This window comes from Periplaneta americana, chromosome 4 (assembly GCF_040183065.1).
Source record: "Periplaneta americana isolate PAMFEO1 chromosome 4, P.americana_PAMFEO1_priV1, whole genome shotgun sequence".
Taxonomy (NCBI): Eukaryota; Metazoa; Arthropoda; class Insecta; order Blattodea; family Blattidae; genus Periplaneta; species Periplaneta americana.
This window is the reverse complement of record NC_091120.1, coordinates 135,420,635-135,445,744: the sequence shown is the minus strand read 5'-3', so window position 1 is coordinate 135,445,744 and position 25,110 is coordinate 135,420,635. Positions and strand designations below refer to the sequence as shown.

Below are 25,110 nucleotides of genomic sequence, written 5' to 3'. Positions count from 1 at the left end.
AGTGAATAGCTTTTGAATTCGCTTCAAAGAACAATATTCCTAATAATTTCAACAGCAAAACAAAGTTAGCTGGTAAAGACTGGCTTTATTTGTACTTGAAAAGGAATCCAGATATTAGTTTACGGCAGCCAGAGGGAACCAGCATTAACAGGATAAGTTCTTTCAAAGAAGTGGAAGTGAAACTATTCTTTTCCAATCTGGAGACAATCTTTTCCAAGCATGTCTTCCCTTCTGAAAGAGTCTTCAACCAAGACGAGACGGGAATTTCCACTGTCTAAAATAAATCCCGAAAAGTCTGTGCCGCGAAAGGTGAGAAGAAAGTAGGCATTCCTATTCTTCCATGCGAGGAAAGAACAACACAGTAGTTTGTTGTATGAACACAGCAGGAGGATATGTTCCTCCTATGATAATTTATCCTCGAAAGAGAATGGCAGCCCATCTTCAGAAGGATGGTCCAATCGGAGCTATTTATAGTTGCTCTAATAATGGCTGAATTCATGAGACATTATTTCTTGTGTGGCTGAAGCACTTCAACAGCACATAAAGGCAACAGAAGACGATCCAGTGCTCCTCGTGTGTGATAATCACACCAGCCACATTTCACTGGAAGTCTTCCATTTCTGCAGGGACAATCACATCACCATGGTGACTCTACCGCCTCATACATCACATCGCCTTCAACCTCTCAATCTCACTTTCTTTGGGCCTCTGAAGACAGCTCTGTTCAGAGAGTATGATTTGTTTATGATCAATCATGCTCATGAACGAATCACCATGTCTGATATCGCAGGATTGTTGAACAAGGCCTATGTTGAAATCTCTGGCTTCAGATCTGCAGGAATCTGCTAAATCGTGAGAAATTTTCTGCCGAGGACTTTGCACCTGCTCAAGAGTTCCTTAATTTAATTGTGGAAGAAGATCAAGAAGCAGAGCCCACACCCTCAACTTCAGGGCCCTCAAAACAAGCTAACACTTCTTCTGGCGGAAGATTGACTTCTAGCTTCTCTCCATATTCGTCTCATGTTGTGGAAAAAGATTCTGAAGGAGAGCCTATACCTTAAACTTCATCTCATGTGAGTGTGGCTGATATTGCACTAGTTCCGAGTCACAGTGTGAAGAATCGAGTAGAAAGAGCTAAACACAGGAAGCAGCATTCAGAAATTTTAACTAGCACACCAGTAAAGAAAAGATTAGAGGAAAAAAAAAGAAAAGAGAGAAGCTATGTTGAAGAAAAAGGAAAAGATGAATGCTAAAAAGAAACTAAATGTGAATGGAGGTACAAAGAAGCCTGGGAAGGGAATAAAGCCAAATAAATCACGAAGAGTTGTGCCTGAAGAAACCGATGAATCTGACTATGAAGTTATGGACTTATGTGATGATGATGATGATGATGATGATGATGATGATGATGATGATGATGATGATGAAATGGACAGTTTGGATGGAGAAAATGGTGATAAGTGTCTAGTCTGTGACGAGTTTGGGCAAGAAGGAGAACTTTGGTACAGGTGTACTTCCTGTGGTTATTGGTCTCATGCAGTCTGCAGTGGGTGGGATTTTCCTGACAGATATCAGTGTGACTTGTGTATGAAAAAGTAACATGAACTTGTAGTGAGATTAAATATACAATTGAAGACATTATTACAAAAACAACCCTTGTCAAAATTGCCATTTTTCAGGAAAACAATAAAAATAAATAGAACAACACATGTCAACTGTTTCCGTACAACTGGTGTTTATCCTTGTGGTTATTACATCTGACATGAGTCATTTTTGGAGTCTATAAACATTTAAAATAGCAGCAAATGTGTCCTTAACTCAATTTCATTAAAAATGACTAGAGCTGTTTTTGTAATAATGTCTTCAATTGTAATGGGGTATTAATAGTGTATTTTGGTATTTTTGTTTCCTAAATAATGTTTCTGTTCATTTGCTCAATATATTGTGTTTTGCTTCTAGTTTTAAACTCATTAAATACATTGCCTGCGTTCACTCAGCACCATGTGCGAAATTATCCCACGAGGTAGGGAATACCGCGTATTTACACATTTCTCTTTACATTTAATTTATTCACGTTTCATTCAGTTTTGAGGAATTCTGTCTATGTATATTTGATGCCTAATGGATAGAGAATAGCCATAATTTTTCTCAAAATTGTACTTTAAATTTGTGTCGAAAACTTAGAAATTTTTGTTAAGTGCGCGTTATTCCCCCACTCTCCCCTATCCTTTAGTTCATATCTGTGTTTTATAAAATGTACATGTATAGGACTAGCGTGACCGAATGATCATGGCCTGTTATCATTATACTTTTATTCATTCATAGGGTTCTGTCCAAGAGCAGATCTTTCACTGCAAACCCAGATTTCTCCAATCTTTCCTGTTTTCTGCCTTTCTCTTTGTCTCCTCATATGATCCATATATCTTAATATCGTTTATCATCTGATAGCTTCTTCTGCCATGAACTCTTCTCCTGTTCACCATTCCTTCCAGTGCATCCTTCAGTAGGCAGTTTCTTCTCAGCCAGAGACCCAACCAATTTCTTTTCCTCTGTCTGATCAGTTTCAGCATCATTCTTTATACTACATTGTTAAAAAAAAGAAAAAAAAAGTGATTATTATGGTTAGAATACGATGTATTTTTACCAAATTAGGTAAAAAATGTGGAAAAAGTGAAGATGAAAAATTCCGTCCCTAATGGATTAATGCATTGTTTTGTTATCGCCATATTGAATGTAGCCAGTCAGCACAGCAATGTTTCCAAAACTCATGCCCGGTTGCATGACTCTCAATATTATGATCACAGGCTTACGGGTATACAGTGTTTACCTTGTAATATCTTTCTGGAACATTTAATATTATGTTAATATAGGCCTTGAAGTAAAGTAGAATGTGTGTTGCATAATAAAATTCATTTATCCATTTATTTTACGTTTTTAATTACATTGATGAAACTAAAGGGGAACAACTTAGTAAACTCCATTGATCTGTGGATGCGTCAATCTTAAAGAGTGACACAATATACTATCCATGTCCTCCTTCCTAATTGTCAGCCAATAACGGAAGAAGGCGTTATTTATGTAGACTTTCAATGAAGCAGAATATTTTCGCATTTTTTGTACTTAGTAATAACTCAAAAAGTAGTAGTCAGATTCTAATAAGGAAAAGAGCATGTTGAAGATTATTGTTTTTAGAGATGTTTGAGTCAACACAACATAACAAATGTAAGACTTCTTAATTGAGGTTTGTTTTATACTACCGTAGTATGGGAAAATATGTTTTTGAAGTAGAAAATTGATCAACGATAAATTTTTTTTTCTTGAAGAGATAAGTGGGTAGTTGCAGTATATGAAATCGTATAAATAGATTGTATTTTATGTTGAGAAAAAAAACCATGTTAATAGAATGAGTCAATAAGATATCATCACTTGTTAGGTTTATGTCTGACTGCTCATGGTCAGTCAAGTAGCGCATATATAAACATTATTTATCTTCCAAAGCCAACCATGCTTTAAAAATAAGCATTTATTGTTTTGATTAGTTTAATTTGCTTAAAGGGACAGACTAAACTGTTTAATCAGTTGTCTCCAGTCTTTTCAATTGGATTTTTGTAACAGAAATTGGGTCCCCACTTAACGTAAAGGAACAATTGTGTCACTGCCTTTTTGCAGAATATGGAAAAGACAAGTGGAAGAAATGTGTTGAGCATGTTAAAAATAACAAAGAACAATATTTTTCTAGTGCTAATGTAATAGACAGTGAAACTGACAGAATAATTTCGTTAGGAGAATGTTTAACTGATATAGGTCTTGCAAGCAGGGAATACCGACGGAAGGAATGCGAATGAAACACTGCGATAAGGAAGAGCAGGTGACAGGAAAGGTCACGAGATAGCTTGAATGATATTCAAGAGTACAGTCAGAAGAGAAATGACCAATAGAATCAGTCTTGCGTTGTGATAGTTACATTACGACTTTAGTTTGTTCCATTGTCTGTGAATATGTGTCTTGTATCACACGGTATCATTATTTCAGTAAACATATGTTGCACATTTAATTAGCTTCGAATTTTTCTCTTGCTACATTCTTTATTTCCACAGCAATGTTCTCATTTGTTCATCTTCTTCGAAGAGACAGTACTTCCATTGGCTTGCACCTCTCGCCCCCTTGGTGTGCCTACATACACTTGTCAAAACAGACAGCAATGTCACCATTGCTTCAGATTAATGGAGGAAAACTCCGACTCTGCCTCCAGCGCAGCTGTAAGGTTTAGTAACCTCCCATAATGGAGTTTTCCCAGTTGTTAACCTATAGATCCTTGACTATCATTGTGAGTCGGTGAGAAAATACGAATTGTTGTGAACCATGACCATTTCCCAAATCCTATTGAGAAGAAAACTGGTTGGGGGTATACAAAACTCCTCTGTCTCAACACTGCTAGCACATGGTTTACTCGTATGACACAGTCTTCTCTGTTATTATTGGCATGTTTTTTTCGCTCTTTCCTCCACTCCTATCTAAGCAATCCAGTCATTATATCAAGTTTTCTAAGTAATCCATTAGTTTTCAAACAATTTTGTGTAAAGTAGTTGGTTTTGCAATTGCGAGTGATTTTGACAGTCCTGATCTGGATTATGTGACGTATTTATTGGATAACAATTTTTCTAGTCTAACTTACTTACTTACTTACTGGCTTTTAGGAACCCGGAGGTTCATTGCCTCCCTCACATAAGCCAACCATTGGTCCCTATCCTGAGCAAGATTAATCCAGTCTCTACCATCATATCCCACCTCCCTCAACCTCAAATCCATTTTAATATTATCTTCCCACCTACGTCTCGGCCTCCCCAAAGGTCTTTTTCCCTCCGGCCTCCCACCTAACACTCTATATGCATTTCTGGATTCGCCCATACATGCTACATGTCCTGCCCATCTCAAACGTCTGGATTTTATGTTCCTAATTATGTCAGGTGAAGAATACAATGCGTGCAGCTCTGCATTGTGTAACTTTCTCCATTCTCCTGTAACTTCATCCCTCTTAGCCCCAAATATTTTCCTAAGAACCTTATTCTCAAACACCCTTAATCTCTGTTCCTCTCTCAAAGTGAGAGTCCAAGTTTCACAACAAATAGTCTAACACTTGAAGAAAAGATGACGTTAAAAATAAAATAAACAAACCCAGTTTAAATGTGTACCAGAATGATGGAAAATCTGTTCATAAATTTCAGCAAGTGTGGTACTGTAAATATGAGTGCTTAGGACTGAAAGGCAGGGATGAACATTAATGGAGCAGAAGGTCGCAGTGCTGGATCATAATGCACCCCCCCCCCCCCGAAAATTCCATTGCTACATATGAAACGAGGAACGACCAGTTCTTCGAAATATATGCTAGTTTGAATTAACTGATTTCGAAATAATGAGTTTTTTACTGTAATGTATCTCCCTCTTCAAAAATTCCTTTTTATTCGCTTTAAATCTTATTGTGTGTTTTAGGTGACTTTGTGATGCTTTTTCAAGTGGTTGAATATGTACCTGATACACACATCGTTCTTGAATCTGAATCACTTTTAAAGCCAAGAGTTGAAGTAACATCATCTCCAGTGCATGGCGAACGCTCAAGACTGACATTTAAAATAACATTCCGTAGATCTTCAACGCTATTTCAGGTTTGTTAGTAGTTAACAGATTTTATTAACATTTACATTGAAGTAATGCTATTAAAGTGTTATTATAGAGTGTCATTAATTTGCATGCTGATGATTAGCACTATGGTAAATTATGGATAACAATCGTGCAAACTAGACAGTAACATAATATTCGATTCTCTAGGCTTTGATTTTAGGGAAATAGCAATTTTCCGAAAACTGTAGAAATGACTTTACTAAATTATTTTGAAGAGTACAAAAGAGACTAAGCATGGGTTTCATTCCCACTTGGGATGATTATTTGGTTGGGTTTTTCCGAAGTTTTCCCAAATCGTAAAGCAAATGTCAAGTAATCTCTGGCGAATCCTCGGCCTTGTCTCGCCAACTACATCTCACTATCACAAATTCCATCTACGCTAAATAACTTAGTAGTTAATATAGCATTGTTAAGTAAGCAACTAAAAGAAAAAAAGAAAAGCAGACATGGCCAGACAGTAGCTCATTTGCCTCTTGATTTGGAGCTTTGCTCGGGTGTGTGGTTTTCCTCAACTGTAAGACGAATGTCAGATAATTTGTGGCGAATTCTCAACCACAGAAGCTAAGTTAGGTATTATTGTCCTTACCCCAAAAACCGAGCATAATAGGAATTTAGTTTTTCTGCTTTTTTACTGTCAAGTACAAGAAACCTATTGAGGTTATATTTTAGAGGGGGACTTGAATAGTGTGCTCTGTGGCATATGTTCATATATGTATAAAAACGCCCCCCCCCCCCCCCCTGTTTGTTCACCTTGTAAAAGTTTACACAGGTAATTTTCCTGCACTTTTTTTTCCGCAATGAACAACTCTTTCGATAATTGTATGAATTTTGCTCGTTTTAAAACCACTTTCCTTGCACTGGCCATAGGATTTTCTTATTTTTATTTTCAATTTTCTTATATCTTTATTATAATATTCCAGGTAGGGATTGTGTGATAAATGTTTAACTGGGTGTGGGGGACTGCCCCATAATAAATAAAATTAGCACAAGATTACCTTCATTCATGTTCATTGAGTAGCCGTCTTGGAGCTTCTGACAATACAGAGAGATCCATTGGTGATGTGGCACTTGAGATAATGAATTATTTATGATTCAAACAAATAGTAGAACATAGCTGTTAGCACATGTGAGCAGAACATATAACAAAAATGGCATTACTTCCACTGAAAAAATACAGGTGGAGACATCTATACTAACATTAAAAAACACAAAACAATAACAGTGGAAACATGTAAATGTGCAAACATCCCGCCCACGAAAAGGCATCTAGCCTTTTCAAGTTCATGTTAAAGGACAGAGTTTATAAATAGGTCTCTTGAGTTCACCATTTTTTGTGCAAACTGTTACCACACGAATCAAGTTGTCATCACCGGGATGGACATCCTTCACGACTGATACCTTCCATTGAAAAGGAGGTAGATTTTCTTTCTTGATGAGGACCAAGGTTCTGGGTTGGATGTCAGGCATGCTAGTTGTCCATTTGGATTGAGGTTGTAGGTTGTTTAAGTAGTCCCTGGACCATCTCTTGGATCGAGGAATAGGTTGTGACCAACTTGAAGATTCTTGACTTAATCATGAGGGACCATACCACCAGAGTGAATTGTGAATGATCATTTTAGGTTGAAGTCCTCATGATACCAAATCCGCAGGATTATCCTTGGATGGCATATGTTGCCATTTCCTAATGGGTGCAATTTCCTGAATTTCTGCAACACGATCAGCTACAAATGTTTTCCATCTAATGGGACATCAAGCCATCCATGCCAACACTAGAGTAGAGTCTGTCCACAGTTGTATATTAATTGGATTCAAGTGTTCCAGAGCCCTTAGGACTCTTCTTAGAAGTCTTGTTAGGAGAACTACTTACTGGTTGTTTCATTAAAGTTGCTTGACCTGATGTATATGCAGGCGCCATATGCCCTTTTGGAAGCGTCAGAAACCCATGTATCTCAACAGTTGGAGTTGTACCTTTGACAACTACATTTTTTTGTTCATTGTTGTTGTTGTTGTAAATAAATTTAAGCTCGATTCTCTGAGACTACAGTAACTGCCCTGGTAGTATTCAAGTTTATTTACCCAATTGTTAAGGTTTCTTATGATCATCACGTGTAATACGTACGTAATTTTGTTCACGCAAGGCTAGGTGTTGTGGTGGTACATATAAATTATTTATTTATTTGTTAATTTATTTATTTAATGTTCAGACACTAGACAATTTGCCCTCTTGCTTCCCAATATAACGTAAACAAGTCCTGTTTATAGCCACCTAAGTTCTCACAATGAAAGTGAAAGCATTGATTAAATTAGAACAAACTTCCTCTGCTGCTGTAATTAAACAATTTTTTATGAACTTCCCTTCATTAAAAGATTTCATATTCATTACAGTGTCTTTGGCAATTCGATATAAAATTTTCACAACATACGATGAAAGAGTAATGGAACAGAGAAAAATTCTCTTCGGCGCCGGGATTTGAACCCGGGTTTTCAGCTCTACGTGCTGACGCTTTATCCACTAAGCCACACCGGATTCCACCCCAGCGTCGGAAGAATTGTCTCAGTTTAAGTTCCAACTCTTGAGTTCCCTTAGTGGCCAGAGAGAATTTTTCTCCGTTCCATTACTCTTTCATCGTATGATACGCAGAATATCTGCAGGGAAATATCATATGTACTTTGGTACATTATAATAATATAAATATATATTTCACAACATAGTCAGTACTAAGGTAGGCTGACAAGACATCCCCGGTTTTGAGTTGCTGCCCCGGGGAGCAAATGTCCCCATTTTGTCCCTGGAAGTTAATTTTGTCCCCAGAAGTTTTGATTTTGTTTCAATAACATTTTACACGTGAATATTTAAGTATTGTGATGAAACTCCTGCGATTCATGCACAATTCTGAACGGTTCTCAGTATGAGACAGAAGAACCAGCAGCACAGTCTGAGATATTCTGCACTCTTTAAGAAGAACAGCATCTTCATTTACATTCGCGTTGCGCGGAAGCAATAGAACTGCCACAGCGTCCATTTCTAAATAGGTAAAAAAATGAAAACTTTTGTGACAAACCAACAGGTGAAAAGTGGTATGATATTTTTCAAGATTAAAAAAAAAAAATCCATTGCATTCGAAAATCTTCTCAAAATAGTGTCATGAATCATGTGACTTTCAGTCAGTAATTCGTCAGTTGAATGACTTTTCTCCACATTGAACTCAGTCTGGACTGATGAAAAGTCAAGAAAGAAAATTGAAACATCTTTGTTACAAGTGAAAACAAACTTTCATTTCTCATGTGAAGAACTTAGTGTGAAGCTGTATGGGAATGAACAAATCCTTAAAAAGATACATTCTTCAGACAAGTACTTGTAAAATGTGTGTGTTAGAGTTCAGTGTGTACAATATTATGTGAAAGACTTCCATGCATGTGTCAGTACTGAAATTGAATTCTTAGTGGATATAATTATGTATAGGAGTTACGTGTGTTTATGCATTTAGTTCAAAAAGTTAAGATATTCTACAAACTCTGCGAAGTTCTATCATTGCATCTACTGTTACATGTATTTTCTGCAACATTTCAACAGATAGTGACTAGATAAGCATTAGTGTTTTTTTTTTAAATTGCCGATGTCCCCTGCTGGACCATAAAAAATCTGGTCAGCCTATACTAAGGCCATCAGGAGTTTGTGCTTTCATATATATATATATATATATGTTTAGTTTCTGTAATCTAGCTTCACCTGCAAATGAAATTTATGAACTATATAATCAATAATTCAAAATTAAGTTAATGTATTGAAATTCATACTGTTATTGATTGCATACCAGATAGAATGTGTTTGCCATAATCATTGTGATGGCATTTTTCAAAGTGTCGTTTAATATATCATCAGGAAACCCATGATAAATATGTTCTGCAAGCAAAACACTTTACCTTGTTTTCTTCAACACAAAAATATTCTTCTTCCATTCTCTGTGAAATAGGAAGTGTTTGGATGGATACTTTGTAGCATGTCATTGTAACCAACCATTACAGAGTGAACTTGGAAGGGGAAGAGGTTCAAGGACTGTTATGATATCAAAGCAAAGGAGGTGGGGTAAAGTGCCCTGTGACGTCATTAGCTCTTAGAGAAGAGTTTGGGCTTTACTGGTTTAATTGTTGGCTGCTGCTGAGAAAAGAGAGTAAATGTTTTTGACCAAACCTATAAAAGTCAAAGTAAAGAGTTTTATATGGCAAATTTACTATGATATGAAAGATTATTCAAATTACAGCAACTTACAAGTTCGTCAAACTAACGAGTTTGTCCTTCTCTATATTTATATTGTCGAACATTCCACGATGACTCTTCTTAAGAGAAAAGCATATGTTCTGATGTTCTAAATTTAAATCCAAGTGACATTAGAAGATCTCATTTTGCTTTCCTTTAACGAAAATTACTGCTCACAGAGGTATTCAAATAGTTGTTGATGCATGTCCATTAACCTAAAATTTCTAGATTTTGCAGTGATGTAAGTCACATCCAAAATTATCCACTCTACCTAATTTCTCTTTATTTATTTAGTTATTTACGTACTTATTTCCTTATTCATCTACTGTATTTAGTTACTTACTGCTTATTCATTTATTTATTTGCTTGTTTGTTTATTGTGTATGTATTTGTTTCTTTGTTTGTCTTGTCCCTCTGTTTGTTTATTCATCTGTTCATTAATGCATTTATTTATTTACGAATTTACTTATTTACCGGTACTTGTAATTTTGGTTGCCTCATATCAGCCACTTTTCTTACAGTTTTTTTATAGTTTTTTTTTTTTGTTATGAGCCTTTTCCCCATATCTTTTATTGCTATATATGTACAGATTTTAAAAATTACTCCTAATTTTGTTTTAGTAAAGCACTTCCCACTGTTTTATTTTTATTCGTTTTTATTGTTTGATTTGGTCTTGTTTCGTCATTTGTAGGGTGATAGTCTGTGAATGAACTAAGTGCAGGAAGAGCAATTTATCTTGATTATGTCACCGAAATATATATATATAGTAGAATTGAGAAAGTATATTTTTGGAGGTAAATGATGGTAGTTTGTGCAGAATGTTGTTGTTGTTTTCTAATGCCAGGCATTTGACAATAAAGTCATTTGACCTCTTGCACTCCAATATTTTGTCAAAGATATTGTCATGGTTAGCCAATGACACACAGATTTTGAGATGTTCTGAATCCATTTCTTGATTTGAGTTGCACTATGGACAGTTAAGAGACTGATATATTCCAATTCTATGCATATGCTTGGCCAAACAGTCATGGCCTGTTGCCAATCTAAATGCAGCTACAGACGATTTGCGTGGTAAATCGGGAATCAACTGTGGATTATGATGCAGAGAGTTCCATTTTTTCTCTTGAGATTGTGTTATCAAATTTTGTTTGTTGAAGTCTAAGTATGTAGATTTAATAAATCTTTTCACAGAGTAATACGTAGATTTAGTAACATGTCTGTAAGTAGCAGTGCTGCCCTTCTTTGCTAAAGCATCTGCATTCTCGTTTCCCAGGATTCCACAATGGGATGGTATCCATTGGACAGGGGCGTATTTTGCAGGCTACCGGGGCTACCGGCGGTAGCCCAAGGAAATTACAAAAGAAAAAATTTATAATATAACATAATGTAATAATTTTGTATTATTAGTTTTACCATAGTAATTAAAATTAAAGTAATTGTTAGATATATTTTGTGTAATAATAGGGTCAGCGGTAGCCCAAACCCTTTAACCAGTATACGCCACTGCCATTGGAATACAATTCTTTTATTGAGTGTTATTAGTTGAGAGAGCATTTTATTTATTTCTGCTGTTTGAGATGAAGGTGTGTGTCTAGAGACTGTTGATAGAATAGCTGCTTTGGAGTCTGACGTTATAACTGCATTTTTAAATTTATTGATGTGGTAGAGAAGATTCCTGAGAATTTCATTTGTTGCAATGATTTCTCCATCAAAACTTGTTGTTCCATATCCAAGAGATCTATGAAGTGAGAAGAGACAGCACATAACACCTGCACCTACACCTTGTTGTCTGGAGATCAAGGATCCATCGGTGTATAAATGAAGCCAATTTTGTGGAGGGTACCTAATATTAATTGTCTCTAAAGACAATTGTTTCATTATTTCAGTGTTTACTTCTGATTTCAGTATTTCTTGTGTTAAATTTAGATTATACTCCATATTTAATGGACTTAAAGGGTTTGGTTTAATTTGTAAGTTTTCTTTTTAATTCAGGACGTTGATTTTCTGTTTTAATTCTTGAACCATGGATATGAAACTTTTTTAAGTTTTTAATCTACTATATGAATGCCAATTGTTTCCTGGTAATCTGATAAGTTTTTCATATTGAATCAGTAATTTTTCTTCTATTATCATTTTGATGCTGTTAATATTAGTGAGGAATCTCATAGAATATATTGGAGTTGTTTTGATTTCACCAGTAATGAGCCTGAGAGCTTGGTTTTGAACACGTTCTATTTCGTTTATGAAAGGTGAAGTAATTAAAATTTCTCCACAGTACGTCAGCACCGGCTGTATAAACATTTTGTATGTAGTGTTCAAAGTATTTCTAGAGCAACCCCATTTCTTTCCTGCTAGTCTTTTCAGAAGGGAGAATCTTTTGCGAGCTTTTTCAGAAATATATTTCAAATGGTTGTTCCATGTTAACTCCAAGATAATGGGATTCATAAGTCTTAGGGAGGTGTTGGCCATTGTATTGGATATTGAATTCTCTTTCTTTTTTACCAAGTGAAAATATTTGGTAGTTACTTTTGCCTAAATTGAGTGTCATCAAATTTGATGTATTCCATTCATGTTGTTGATTTAGAGCTTTAAGAGCAGAATTTTGAATTTTGTCTCTATGTCTGTGAGATCCGGAAGTCCCCAAAACTATATCATCTGCAAATAGTGCTGTTTTCAGATTTGATTCCTCTAATAGGGAGGGTAAGTCATTTATATAAATATTGAATAAAGTCGTGCTGAGGACAGCGCCCTGGGGTAGAGCTCGACATGTTTGTCTGTAACTAGAAAGTGAGTTATTGAATTTAGTAGCAATGAATCTTTGACTAAGGAATCTGATATCCATCTGAACATATTGCTGGAGATACCTAATTTCTGGAGTTTTAGTAATAATTTATTTCTCCAAACAGAGTCATATGCTAACTGAAAGTCAATAAATATTGCCAAGGTATTGGTTTTTGCTATCATGCTTAATAGTGCTATTGGTCAATAACTGTTGATGTCATGAGCAGGTTTCCCTTTTTTGTGATTTGGTACAATGATTGCTTTCTTCTAAGCTGCAGGAATTGAGGTGTTCCATGATAAATTGAAAATGGATAAAAGTACAGACTTGGCTTTTTCCCCCAGATGTTAAAAAAATTCTGAATGAATGTTGTCGGGGCCAGGAGATTTCTTGGTTTTTAAATTTTGTATAGCTATGCTTAATTCTTTGGAAGTAAAATTTTGATGAAATATTTCAGGTTTTGTGATATTGTTTTTATTATATTTATGTAATTCTCTTTTGATAAATACAGCTGTATATTTGAATCATTGTAATCTATTTTCCTATTGAATACAACTCAAAGTTGTCAAAGTTTCTGGTTTCTTCTGATTATTGTTTTCTAGGTAGTATAAAAGCAAGAGATGCACTTAATTCCAAGAAATTGTACCTTCTCTTGCAATTTTTTATGTTATGTGAAGCCTGATCGCACTATACACGTTTCTTTTACTTATTTGCGTAATATCACATGTTCATGATTGTCCATTGTAATATATAATGTACATGTGAATATTAATCCATATAAATATAAACCTCTAAAACAAAACACAAAATACGGAATCACTATCAATACACAGTAAACAAAAGCAGACTGTTTGTCACAGACTAAGACACTCTTTGCAGTTAAACTTCCAGATTTGAGTGACATTCACCTACAAAGAGATACCATTCCAAGTCTAGTTTTCTTATAAATTATGGGGTGGGGGAACTCTGTTAAAACTTTATATTCATTTGTTAGCTGCACAGATCGTGAATATACTTAGTTCCACTACATATGACTTATAATGGTTGTGTTTGTTTTTCAGTATACTTTGGGTCCTGTCTTACATATGATGGCTCAGCAGCATTTCAAGAATTCCTTGTCAATTCTTAGTCAGATGTAATTTAATACCTAAAGGCTAATTTGTTTAGAGTACATCAGAATTAACGAATGTTTGTACTTCTGACAGTTGTATGTGGAGTCGCAGGTGGAGTGCCCTGTTGCTGCATTGCAGTGAGAGATGGACAGAACAGCGGATTTCAAATTCAAAATTACATCTTATCTCACGTTGCATTAAATTAGGCTCGATTTCTAATTTTTAATGCAGGTATCTTGAATTCAAGATTGTTATTAGAGCTGTCTTGACTAAAAGACATCGTCGCAAAATTAAAAATAGTAAAATCTCATGAAATTACATGTAACAAATTTTGATCGAGCGATACTATCACACCACTAATACCACTACTGCCACTACCATACCACCACTTTTAATAATAATAATAATAATAATAATAATAATAATAATAATAATAATAATAATAATAATAACAATAATTGTAATATTAACCTTCTGAGGACTGGGTAAATTTTGTTACATACGAATTATGTGCTGTTATTATTTGAAATGAGTATTTTTGTTCCTTTTTAAAGTACATTTATTCACAAAGGGTAAATAATTATATACAAAAATAAATTAATTTGTAAACAAGTAATATGAATAGAAATTTGTATTTGCAGGAACGAAACCACACTTCAAATTTTGATTGTTTGCGAGCAAGACAGAGAGTCTCAACAATGAATGAATAAAGTTAAAATGTGGGACATATTTAATATTTAAATAACAATGTTGTAAAACTGGTATACGAACATTGATAATCTACAACACATTTCAAGACCAAAAAAAAAATAATAATAATAAATAAATAAAAAGTGGTGCGGAAGATCTAATGTACTAATTAATTATGTATTTTCTAAGGAAATATGAATTACACAGTGTCGAATGGCATCCTTTTTAAATGAATCAAGATCCGTGACTGGCTTTGACTTTTCCGGGAGTTTCCAGCAACGCATCTGAAGGCTCAGCATGCTATTGTGCCATCTTCCTTTTCTTTTTCGCACTTTTCCTTGCCAATATTGACGACAGTATTTCTGGAAATGTTTAGAGCAGTAGCAATTCTTTATTAAAATCATTCTGTCTTTCTAATTCAAAAAAGCCCTAAGAGAGCACACCATTTCACTGGCTTGGCCACGAATCGGTGTTCCTTTGTTGAACCTTGCAGTTTTTTTTTTCGAAGAATGAAGTCATGGCCGCCCTCTTTTACCTTTACCTTTACCGCCTGTGGCTTGACTATGCCATTTTAAATTTAAACTTAGAAATAAACCGTAAAAACTAAATAAACACTAATAGTCCTAACAATACACACACTTATAATAACTCCCTACAACAATTACTATGAAACACTGAGTTATAAAGGCAGAATATTAAACAATAAAACTAAGAACAACGAACAGTGAAATGCCATCGCAGAAAACCAACCGACACACAAACCACGTGCATATATTTTGTTGAACTGGCAGCACTTTGTATGCTTGTTGAAGGTTGTAGGCAGCAGGGTGAGAGGGGAACGGACTGTGATTGGGCATTGCTATGGCAACATTCGTTGCTATGGCAATGTTCGCCCACCTCACCCATAATGTTAACTGTCAGAAGTACAAACATTCGTTAATTCTAGTATAGGAATGTACAAACTTTTCAGTATGTGGGCCACATTATAGTAACATTCTTTAGACGACCAAGCAAAAGTTGATCAAAAGATTTCTAGATTGAATAATTTTTTTCCCAATGTCAGTAATTCTTAACTATTAATCTATTTTATCTTCTTTAAAGTAGTTTCCAGTGATCTCAAAACCAATGGAAGCCGTGTTTGAACTACGCTTGCCAAAACACAGAAGTGCGTCCTGCATTTTTCTCCCCAGTTGTGATAATAATATCAATAAATATCTTTTCCTTCCGTGCCATTTTATATTTTGCAAAGAGGAAGGATTAACAGATGCGAAATCTGGTGACCATAGGAATATTGTTTCAACTGTAACTTCATTCACAGAAGTGCACAATGAACAGGGTCATTTTCTAGTTTTATTCGTCACATGTTTTCTCAGAGGTGACATAGCAAATTATCTTTTTGTCTTCAGGAACAAATTTCTTAAATACAATGGTTTTTATAGTTTTTAATATATGGCTCCTTTGACCTCTATATAAAATTCCCATATCTTTCCTGTTTCAAAAAAGAATTTCACAATATTGAAGAAATCAGTTGACTCAAATCACAGGAAAGTAGTAGCTGACTTTATATGCAAATTTGTAAAAAGTTAAAACTTAAATTTCGAAGATATAAATTAGAGGTCACTAGTACAGTACATTAACATGGTGTGCAATTGTAATCCAGAAAATTTTGACACTACTTCTAACGAAGACGGCAATGCCCTAATTAGCCGAGCTTTTTAGTTGGAAAACCAACTTTAACCTGAGTAAAATTTGCTTCAATTTTTCACGATGAAGGATGTCTAGAATGCTCACCATCCTTAACAGAGATCACACGTATTTTTAATTTTGAAAATCATTCTGAAACTCGTATCGTGCTAATTATTTATTTTTTCAACATTTCTTGAGTCTACAGAGCAGTTTTTGTAAGTTTCAAACTTGTTCTGTACATACTCTTTTCAAGATTTTGACCCAACATAAGGTACTCAGGAGTAGGTCATATGGTCAGCTTGGCCCAACTACTGTAGTTTGTGAATTCCTGTCTTACTTGCTCAATGAATTTTATATATTGATTACCTGGGACAAGTATGAATTCTAAATTGGTACTACAATAAGGCTAGTGAAATTATTATCACGCATTTGTGGTTTTTAGCTTAAATTTAATAGAAGCTTGTGAAAATTATTCTGATATAATATTGGCTTCATCAAATGTTACCTCTCTTACTGATAATAATAATAATAATAATAATAATAATAATAATAATAATAATAAATATAGTCACTTTATTTATTTATAAAATAATGTAGAATCTGTCTCTGACTTCTGTCATTAGAGCCCAAAGCCTACATCATAGACGAAAAGAATGAATATAAAATTATGATATGATGATGATGATGATGATGATGATAATAATAATAATAATAATAATAATAATAATAGTACCATAATACAAAATGCTGGATGGATAGAATATTAACTTTCCACACAGGGGACCTAGATTCAAAACTCTGCAAAACCTAATGGAATTTGTGGTAGACAGAAATGATTTTGGGGAAAGGTTATATAGAATAATCCCATTTCATTTGCAATCACTTCACCACTTTTTCCATTAATAATAATCATCATTATCATCAATAATGACAATGTTTAATCCAGTGGCTGGCATGTTCTGTGCTCTGTGACATCATATGACAGAGCCGCCTTGCTCTTTGCTCGGCAATCTCTGCATACTGAGCACAGCGTGGAGAGAAGATTCAACTGAACAGTGGTGGTACGGTGCTTATGCACTGACAGAGCGCAATCCTTTCTTCTGAGATAGTATGGGAACAGCACAATTACAATACATTTGTACGAAAACAAAACTGTACAACCGTGATAAATCAATGTAACAAAATATTTTGGTTTGTAATCAATTTAATATACTTACAATAACATGAAATTCATAATACAGCCAGCTTCAGAAGCGTTCATATATATAAATGAGGCTCCGAAACTGCTATAAACATACAAATATAGAAATAATTACTTTACGCCAGTGAACAACAGAATCAGTGCTCTGTGACATCATCCCTCAGAGCAATTGTGCTCTCTTTTAAGAATATCGGCATCCAGAGCTTCAATACTGAATTCTACAATGACGACCTATAGGACTACATCTAATTTTGTGCATATGATTATTTTATACAATTTTTCTCGTTTTTGTTTCCTTTTCGAGCCAAAAATGGTTTTTATATGAAACATTCCTAAGCATATTTTGGGAAAGCCATTGATTTAATTCCCAATATGCTCAGTCAGTTTAAGAGAGCAGTGTATTATGATAACAAATGATTGAAATAATTTTACTTTTGTCCTTTAAATGTGTATAAATTTGATCCGAAGAAATGTAACTTTTTTTTCTGGAAAAGGAAATTTACAGTGTTACATTTGTTTGGATCAAATTTCTGCATGTTTAAACGGCAAAACAAAAATTCTTTCAATCAATTATTAATCATAATACACCTCTCTCTTAAATTGACTGAGCATATTGGCAATTAAACCAATGGCTTTCACAAAAATCCTATGAAATATTTCATACAGAATAATTTTTATCTCGATAAGGAAGTAAAAACGAGAAAAATTGTATTTAACTTGTTTGTTTGAAATATTTCAAAGAATGTCCCTGAAATCAATGACATTACTTATGGGTCATTCTGTATAGATACAATACAATGTATAAATAAAATTATAACTTAACCAATTCCCCTGAACCACTTATTATTATACAACTGTAATAGCTTGCTCCTGTGCGATTGCTGTGCTCCTCTTCAGGTGCTCATCTAGTCTGACCTTGCTCTGACATCACAAATGCACAACCTGCCGACCACTGGTTTAATCAGTGATGTACAACTTTGACGTGTTATTCTTTGAAGATGAAACTTGGATAAATTATGAGAATAACAAGCACCACCATCGGAAGAAATAATAATATAATAATAATAGTAGTAGTAATAATAAATAATAATAATAATAATAATAATAATAATAATAATAATAATAATAGTAATGGCAATAGTAATAGTGATAATCATGTAAACTGATTTATGTTACACCATGTGATCAGAATTTGATATTTAAGAAGACTGAGTAACAATTAGGATGTGAAAACCTTCAAAGTGCGGTTAACTCAATGTATGGCATGAAAAGTGAGATTGTACAATTATAATGAATCTTTTGAGTTTATAGTAGGAAGATGATGCAGAAAGAACATGTCAAAATATAAGAACAGGCAAACATTTGTAGAGTACTGTTAAAACAAGGTAAGCATCATTTTTCTTTTCTTTTCTTATTTTTGTGGCAGTGAAATCACTTTTAATAATGTCGCAAAAGAGAAAATGCCTAGTTTCAAACATAATTTAATTTTGCAAATTATTATCTTTACATAATATATGTATAGAAATAATTAAGATGATGATAGTGGTGCTGGTGGTGCTGGAAGTTGATACATCAGAGGTAATTCTAACAATAAATGCTGTAGTTCCACATTCGGCCATTATGGCTCCTGTCTTGGCAGCACAGTGTACAAAACACAGTAGCCTATTGTAAAATGTGAAATACAGAGTGGTTAGTATTGTTTGGGACTGTCAGAGCATGGCTCCTTACTCTGACAGTTAAGGCGTAATCACGCAGTGAAATAAACACTGAGAACTGCTGAGTCATTCCATTCACTTTGGTTTAGAGTTGTGAGTTAATGAATTGTGCGAAGTTTTATTTTTCGTTGTTTGTTGTGCCCAACACCAGCTCGAATGCATCCTTACAGCCGATGGCTGATTATATTGCCTGTTCATTGCCTGCCAAACATTTAATACGAGGCGTGTTCTTAAAGTAAGTTCCGTTTTCAATTATAGCCGTCGCATTGCTGCAATCGTTATTTTGCGCATGCGTGTTTTCTTCTTCAGTCCTCAGGCAAGCTGTGCATGCAGTTTCAGAGCTTTAGTCCGTGTGTGATCAGTTGAAATGTTTAAAGTGATCGAGCACCCCGCCGACTGTGAGATGCGGTCTGTTATCCATTTCTTGAATGTGAGAAACATCAAACCAGCTGACATTCATCGTCAACTTTGTGAGGTGTACGGTGATGGTGCCATTAGTGATGGAATGGTCAGAAGATGGATTAGGAAGTTCAACGAGGGCTGCATCTCTGTGCATGATGAGCAGCGTACCGGTTGACCATCTTTGATCAATGATGATTTGGTGCGTGCTGTCGATGAAAAAAATTCATGAGGACAGGAAGTTCACAATTTCTTCGCTTTCCTTGAATTTTCCACAAATGTCACGGAGTGTTCTCTACGAAATTGTGACAGATCAATTATGATATCGAAAATTGTGCTTACGATGGGTACCCAAGATGCTCACCAAAAAAACACAAAACCAAACGAGCTTCCAGTACATTGAGCTTTCTCACATGTTACAGTGAGCAAGGCATTGAGTTTCTTGACCATATCGTGACAGGTGAGACTTGGGTGTCTCACATATCACCTGAATCGAAGCAGCAGTCCATCGAATGGAGGCACACTGCATCTCCAAGGAAAAAGAAATTCAAACAAACCATGTCAACATGCAAGATCATGTGCACTATTTTTTGGGACAGAAAAGGAGTCCTACTCATCGAATTCTTGCCTCGGGGTGAAACCATCAATAGAGAAACCTATTGTCAGATCTTGAAGAAGCTCCATTGTGCAATTCAGAACAAGAGACGTGGGATGCTGACCGATGGAGTTGTGTTGCTTCATGACAACGCTCGGCCACACACAGCTCGTGACACTCAAATCTCATCTCGAAATTTGGCTGGGAACAAATTGACAATCTCCCCTAAACCCGGATTTGGCTCTGAGTGACTTTCATCTCTTCCTGCACCTCAAGAAGTTCTTCGGTGGTCAACGTTTTGATGGCGACAATAAAGTGAAAACAGTGCGGGAATGGTTCACATCGCAGGCGGGTGAATTCTACAATGAGGGGATAGAAAGACTTGTGCCACGACTCGATAAATGCCTCAATAATGGTGGAGATTATGTTGAGAAGTAATTGAAGTGTGGGGAATACAATGTAACAAAAATGGTTTGTAAATATCTTCCTGTTTACTTACTACACCCTTTTGGAACTTACTTTAAGAACACGCCTCATATGAATAGGAAAAAATGGCAGCTCCGAACAGTCTATGAAGTCGCTTGTAGATATATAGGTCTTATCTTTCATTGTTATATTATGTGATTAAAATATTACTTTCTTTCGCGACTAATAGTTTCGTTAATCCATTAAATTCTTTGCTCTTAAAATAAAGGTAATACATCTAGACATGCATAAAGCCAATATGAAAGCTAATGAGTTGCTCAATTATAAAAGCCCCTATGTGACAAAATTAGAAACAGTTTTCAAACTAAAATTGCAAATTTACTACTAGGACATTTTATGGAACTTGTAAGGTTAATTAATTACTTTTGTTCTTAAAAAACTGCAGGAGACCATGATCTGTTCATATGCCACGAGTTTTTAATGATTTACAAAAAAATATATGGACTTTTCAGATAAGGACTTTTTCTACTAGGCAAATCAATAAAAAAAATGAACTAGTATCCCAGGAACTTACAACTTCAGTACTTTTCGAGAAAGAGGTTTCTCCTAACAAGAGAACCGGAAAACTTTTGTGTGGAAATTTCCTACATTACAAAGCCCTAAGGAAAAACGCTATTTCAGTTAAAGCATTATTAAAATGACCTTATGAGCAGGCAGTGTTAGAAGTCATTGGATGCGTTCGAGCAGGCGGTGGTTGTGCCATGATATAAGTGTAATCTAGAAAAAATAATATTTTTTATGTACAATACATAAATAAAAGCAAAAATATTACAACAAATTGCATCTTTTAACGACAAAGAAAACCTGTTACCAGATGCAGAATTCTTATGGAAGAAAAATAAGGTGAAATAAATGAACAACTGGAATGTACCCAAAAAAATCTCTCTTTCGGCTTGTTTAGGAAACAGACTTTTCAAAATCTTTAGCATGAGTTGTCACTATAGCACTTAAATTACAACCCTATTCACGAATTGCTATGGTGAAAGCATGCAAGTAGAGTCCAATTTTATAACTGGATGCTGAAGTGTGTTGCTGACTGGAAAGTGGATCCTAAATTAATAATATTTTCGAATGAAGCTTAATTCGAATTACATGGCCATGTTATTTTACAAAACAACCAATACCAGCTTGAGTATGAAGTTTCACTATATGATGAAAAGATTAGTGTGTGGTATGGTTTGAATGCACATAGAATATTAGGGGATATTATTTATGAAAGCACTTGCAATGCTGCAAGGAATCGAATAGAAATATTAAGACCTTTTTGCAAACAACTAGCAGACATCGATTGCCAGCAATAATTTTTTTGGCAAATTTTGCTACTGCACACACTGCTTACGAATCACTAGATCTTATTTCAGAGATTTTTTAGGATAGAATTATCAGCACTGGGTTGTGGACCCCTGGTGGCTCTGATCTCACTGTGTGTGCTTTTCTATTTGTGGGGGAACTTAAAAGACAAAGTTTATAAGAATAATAATCACATAATAGATGAAATAAAAGAAATTATCAGTCGAGAAATTGCTTTAAACATACCCTAGGAACTAGTGTGTTTTAGAGGGAATTTTCTATGCAAATTTCGAGAATTTTCCAGCAGTTCTTGTGATATAGGCTAGTGTTCATCATTATCAGTTTTAAATATTCATTTATGCTTTCAGTAAGAAAGGGTTACATTGTGCTGTTATTAACAGTGATGTTGGCTCCTTTTTTTCGGTTGCAATGTGAGATACGTAAGCACAGAATGGACTCTGGTAATTTATATAAATTCTCACCATTCGTGAGCTGCCACAAGGGACAAAGAGTACTTAACCATAGAAATTTTTACAAGTTCATGAAAAACCATTGATTTTGTTTTAACAATGAAATTCCTACAAATAATTTCCTGCAAATAATTTTTTTTTTTGAGATTAGTGAAAATATACCTATTTTTAGAAAGGTAAGTGTTACAAAAAAGTAAAGAATGCTACTGAACTTAGTTTGATTTCGAATATAGATGATTCTTCAGGAGAGCAATTGACCCTTTCAATGCAGCTAACATTACCTAACCCTGCTAACCCTGAACATTACTTTCTGTTCTGTAGAATGTTTACTGATCTTCTCCTAAGGAAATGGATGTAATCTGGAATGGATTTTTTGTACACAAATAAATGATACTTTTATTAAAAAATGAGTGAAGAGAACAATAATTTATTTATTATTTATTTATTGATATTTATGTACTGGACAACAGCCATTGGCCAATAAAAGTCCAGCACAGTGATACAATTAATACAGTAAAATGAACAACTATGGTACAAATTAAATAATTTAGATAACAACAAAATGAAGAACATAGATTACAATGATTAATTTACAAGAATTAAATTAATACTATAATATTTTATAGAAAGGAGTTGATTCTTACAAAAGTATTACCAATTGTATAGAAAGATTGTGCAAATTATAACAGCAAAGATATTGCCATGTTCTAATACTTCTATACATTGAATGGATCGAAATCATCCACATTTATGTTATCATTTTTAATACATCTGGAGACTGGCGAGGAAAATTTAGAATTTCTAATATAGAAATAACCTCGTAGTTGATACAGTGTCGTTAAATAACCAAGTAAAAAAGTAATAGTAATAATGATGATATAATAATAATAATAATAATAATAATAATAATAATAATAATAATAATAAAACCATCAGCATAGCTCAGTTGGCTAAGGTGCTTATCTGCCAATCAGGAGTTGTGCTCAGGTGAGGGTTCGAGTCCCATTTGGGTTGATTACCTGGTTTGGTTTTTTCCGAAGTTTTCCCCAATCGTAAGACAAATGTCAGGTAATCTGTGACTAATCCTCGGACTCTTCTCCCCAAATATCATGTCGTTATCACCAATCCCATTGATGCTAAATAACCTCGTAGTTGATACAGCGTCATTAAATAACCAAGTAAAAAAAGTAATAATAATATAGCGATGGTGCTTCTGATGCTGATGATATATCTAAAGTTAAATTCTATCTATGTTAGAACTCATACTTGTTATTAAGACTGTCTGATAATTGACTGATGAAAAATAATTGTATGTTTAATTTTATTTTACTGTAAGTAGTTCATAGACACAATAGAATTTTATTGTGATAAAAAACATGAAAATAATTTATGTATCTGAAATGTATTATTGTTAATAAATGTAGAATCATGTTGATTATGAAGTGTGTCCCAACAAGAATGCCAGATTGTTAATAAATGCAACAAAACAAATAACAGTTCTGCCAACCCAACAACAAGACAATTATGCAATGTCCCAACAATGTTTTGTCATTGGGTTGGCAACACTGTTATCTGTTCTGTTGCATTTATTTACATTAAATTCTGTGGTCTTGTTAGAACACTCTTTAGTTACATTATATCGTCAGAAATTATTATATCAGGCTAAAAGCTGAGGCTAATCATAGCCCAGTCATAATACTGTATAATAGTGTTACACCAGAGATGGTCATATTATTGTTATAGTGGCTTCAACTCTTCAAACTTGAAAGGGAACCTGTAAGAATTACCAACAAATAAAATATATTGAATTTGGAAAGAAATGAGTTAATTTGATTCACAAATCATCATCATCAGTAACTTCAAGGTTTAGGCCGATGGCCTGTTCCGCCTCCAGAATTTTATCAGTCAAACTGGTCTCTCCAACTGGTCTCTTCACAAATCAAAATAAAGAATTTAAAAAGCGAATAAAAACTATTATACATCTTGATTACACAACTTTTAAGACTATATATATATTGATGGAAGGATGATAAAAAAGTGAATAGGCTACATTTTGCTATTTGGGTTCAATTTTAGAGAAAGGAGGAGTATCAAATATGGAAATTGCAAAAGGAATTAGTAATGAAAGAAAATTGATTTGTATGCTGAACTTAATCCTGTGCAGTAGGAATATTGTAAATAAAACCAAATGGATGATATTAAATTCAGTTCTACATAGCATAGTATTATACAGCGCAGAAACCTACACAATGAATGCTCAACATAACAAACAACTAAGGACAATTTAAATGAATTTTTTAAGAAGAGCTTCCAAAAAATCAAAATAGAAAGAATACGAAATACAGATATTCAACAAATAATGGAGGTGGAAGGAGATATATCTACAATAGTGGAAAAAAGAACATTACGATGGTATGAACATGTAGCTACAGCGAATGGGAATGGGAAGGATTCCTAAATTAATATACGATTGGGAAGTAGAAAGAAGAGGACGATGTGGAAGACCAGTGACTACTTGGAGACACAACGTTAAATTTTCTCTACAAAATTTTAATCTATGAGAAGAAGAAGTACAAGATAGGAATGTTTGGAGAGACAATTTAAGATAGTAAATTGGGTTGGTTGAAGAGTAACCTTCGTATTAAGGAAAGTCTCTATTAATAATAATAATAATAATAATAATAATCACGGAAATTTTACTTGAAGCAAGTAAAGTGATAGGTTTGGAAGTAAATCCCGAAAAGACAAAG

The 25,110-nt window shown here is 34.4% G+C and overlaps 1 protein-coding gene across 7 annotated transcripts in view; it reads left to right on the top strand.

Moving 5' to 3' along the window:
• LOC138698208 (uncharacterized) overlaps window positions 1-25,110 on the top strand; it is a 60,025-nt gene that overhangs the window by 19,549 nt on the left and 15,366 nt on the right. For 3 of the 7 annotated variants that reach the window (XR_011331770.1, XR_011331769.1, XM_069823995.1), the window contains one exon: window positions 5,491-5,663. The exons of 1 other annotated variant lie outside the window; for it this stretch is intronic. Coding sequence is in view for 4 of the 6 variants with exons in the window: in XM_069823995.1 (XP_069680096.1) it covers window positions 5,491-5,663 (173 nt within the window). In the remaining 2 variants the exon portion in view is untranslated. 3 more of the 7 variants (XM_069823993.1, XM_069823992.1, XM_069823994.1) reach the window with 3 other exon arrangements.